The sequence below is a fragment of the Sapajus apella genome, unplaced genomic scaffold, assembly GCF_009761245.1.
Source record: "Sapajus apella isolate SASKATOON/1434 unplaced genomic scaffold, GSC_monkey_1.0 scaffold97, whole genome shotgun sequence".
Lineage (NCBI taxonomy): Eukaryota > Metazoa > Chordata > Mammalia > Primates > Cebidae > Sapajus > Sapajus apella.
In genome coordinates this window covers 6,409,161-6,412,008 of record NW_022437037.1, presented here as the reverse complement: position 1 = coordinate 6,412,008, position 2,848 = coordinate 6,409,161, and the positions used below count along the sequence as shown (strand labels likewise).

At 57.5% G+C, this 2,848-nt stretch overlaps 1 protein-coding gene and 1 long non-coding RNA gene across 16 annotated transcripts in view; one reads left to right on the top strand and one right to left on the bottom strand.

The window, feature by feature from the left end:
- The window catches only part of LOC116536008, a 14,698-nt gene that overhangs the window by 537 nt on the left and 11,313 nt on the right, over positions 1–2,848 (bottom strand). The gene's annotated exons all lie outside the window — the stretch shown is intronic.
- Positions 28–2,848, top strand: part of RAPGEF1 (Rap guanine nucleotide exchange factor 1) — a 154,138-nt gene continuing 151,317 nt past the window's right edge. For 3 of the 15 annotated variants that reach the window (XM_032257652.1, XM_032257651.1, XM_032257650.1), the window contains exon 1: positions 449–579. In XM_032257652.1, coding sequence (XP_032113543.1) covers positions 486–579 — 94 coding nt within the window. In that variant the 5' untranslated portion in view covers positions 449–485. The other 12 variants (XM_032257659.1, XM_032257658.1, XM_032257657.1 and 9 more) reach the window with 8 other exon arrangements.

The window sequence follows — 2,848 nt, the reverse complement described above, 5'->3', positions numbered from 1 at the left end:
CCCGGTCGCCGAGCGCAGGGCCGCGGCCGCGCGGAGCCCGCCATGCCGGCGCGGGTCTGAGGCGTGGCGAGCCAGGGCCGAGGCGAGCGGCGGGCGCGCCGCCCCTGTCGCCCCGCGGCGGCCCGGCCCGGGCCCGATGAGTGGCGGCCTCGGCCTCCGGCGCAGCCCGGAAATGTCCGGCAAGATCGAGAAAGCAGGTGAGGAGCGGGCGCGGGGCGGCTCCCTCCGGCCGGGCCGGGCCCGCGGGCTCCGCCGCTCCCCGGCCGAGCGCGAGCCCCCCGGGATGCGCGGCCCTGCGTGCGCCGGGGCGGGGTGAGGCCACCGAGGCCTCGCCGGGGCGCCTGGCAGCGTCTCCTCCAGGCCCATTCCCGGCCGGGCGCGGGGGAAGCGGCCGCTGCGGGGGCGCCGGGGGCCGGGCCGGGCGGGGCCTTGTGACCCGGGGTCGGGTGCGCGAGCTGCTCCGCGGTCCCCGGGAACTTCCGAAAATGGCTCGAGCCCCGGGCAGGGGAAGAACCGCCCGGGCCGCGTGCTGCGGCGGCTGCGGAGATCCGTGCCCGGCTTGGGCTCGGCGCTCGGAAGGTGAGCCGCGCTGAGCTGTAAAATGTGTCATTTCTAATGAGCCCCGAGTTTAAATTTAACCAGAAGCGTCCACTTCGGTTGCTTCAAAGGTAGCAGGCTGGCTGTGTGGGGGCGTTTCGAGGACGCAGTCAAGTTTCCCCCCAACCCTGATCAAGCTCAGACCGGCGAGGAGGGCAGGTGGGGGGCCGGTGGGTGTGAGTAGATCAATCTTGACGCAGACCTTATCTCTTTGTGTGTTCCTAGAAATCTCGGGGAGTTGCTTTCTGAGTCCCTGGGTTTGCCTGTCCTGGGAATAGAGTCTCCAAAGATTCAATGGCTGTCGTGCATATGAGACCCCGGGCTTCATTAGCCTGCGGCACCTTTGGAGCCCAGATGCGAATCCTTGGGTGTAAGGTGAGGTGGGCGGGTGTTCTGGGAGTCCTGTACAGAGGGCAGGGCTTGCGGTCATAACCCAGGTACCAGGTTAGCTTGGCGGCTGAATTAGGGAAAGTAGATTTTTAGAGAGCTGCCAGGGAGGTCTGTGGCTTTGATTGTGGAAGTTGCTTATGTTTCCCGGGTTGAATATGGGATGTTTCTGTGGGCTGCACCCCTGCAGCGTACCCACGAGGCAATGTGACATTTACAGGCTGTGGTTGAAGCACAGAAGGGCTTATTTGTAGGCTTTATTGAGGGTTTACTATATATCTGACTCTTAGTACCTAAATGCATTGCTTCTTAAATTTTTGAAGCTCGTCTGTGGGAAAGAATATGGTCCCAGTGTTTTACAGGCTCACAGAGGTTCAGTGAGTTCCAGCCGGCAAGAGGGTAGCAGGTGGGGTATTGATTCCTGGGCCCTCTGACCAGAAGCCGGGGTGTTTTTCTCAGGGGCAGGACGCTTGAGTGCAGGTGCCCCATTTCGTGGGTGTTTTTCTCACTGATCTTGAGCGCCCAGAGCCTTGCCCAGTGACCATGAGTCGCCATCCTGTACACCTGCTGCTCCAGAAATATCTTGGGTTCATCCGTGCAGCATGCCTCAGGAACTTCTTGTATAATGAGTGTCTCATCAGAATGTACTGTTGGGAAACTTGGATAATTTATTTGATCCAGTTGTACTGGGCTCTTTGATTATAAGAATATTCGACGTTCATTGTCAAAACTTGGAAATCACGGAAAAGTAAAATAAACTGGATTGAAATATCATCTGTGAGCCCGGCACAGTGGCTCACGCCTGTGATCCCTGCATTTTGGGGGCTGAAGCAGGAGGATCGCTTGGGCCCAGGAGCTTGAAACAAGCCTGGGCAAAATGGCGAGACCTCGTCACTGCTTCAAACAAAAGCAAATTCCGTTTTTTAAAAAAGGAAAAAGTTACCTGTCATCCCATGAGCTGCTTTCCACAGCCCAAACCGCTGGGAGTGAAATGACTCTTGATTTGAGTTCTCTGCTGTTGAGAGAAAGACCTGAGGCCAGTTCATTTCAGGGTAGGTTGTCCTTGGGCCTTCTCTGGCCCCCGCCTTCTGCTAGGGGTTGTGGATGGAAGTGCCTGCTCCCAGAGAGGCTTGTCTGGCCTAGCACAGTTCCTAGGCCACCCCAGGCTGCCAGACCTAGTGACCGTGCTGCCACGGACGCATGTGGGAGAGGGGCGTCATCAGTGCAGGAACGAGGAAGACTTTGGAGGGGACAGTGTTTGTGCTAGGCTCTGAAGAGAGGGCTGAGTTACTCCTGGTGGAGACAGGAGAAAGGAGAGAGGGGAAGGGGCTGACCAGGGGCTGTGAAAAGTGTGGAAGGAAGATGCATTTTGTGAGAAGCAGAAAAAGTAAGAGAGTTCTGAGATTGTCAAGACCAGGGTCGGGACCTCACCTGGAGACCGGGGATCACAGATGTGCAGCTGGCCAGAGGTCCAGCCTCCTGAAGGTCTTGTGCTGCGGTTCATAGGAATTACGGCAAAAGATTACTCCAACTGCCAAGGAGGACTGGGACCCTCCTGGACCTTTCCTGGTGGTCTCTGCTGGTCATTCTGAGTCAACTTCCCTCTGCATTTCAGAGGGAAACCTAACGACGAGATTTCATTAGGTTTCTATTGGAGTTTTTTTTTTTGTTTTTGTTTTTGTTTTTTGAGACGGAGTTTCGCTCTTGTTACCCAGGCTGGCGTGCAATGGCGCGATCTCGGCTCACCGCAACCTCCGCCTCCTGGGTTCAGGCAATTCTCCTGCCTCAGCCTCCTGAGTAGCTGGGATTACAGGCATGCGCCACCATGCCCAGCTAATTTTTTGTAGTTTTAGTAGAGACGGGG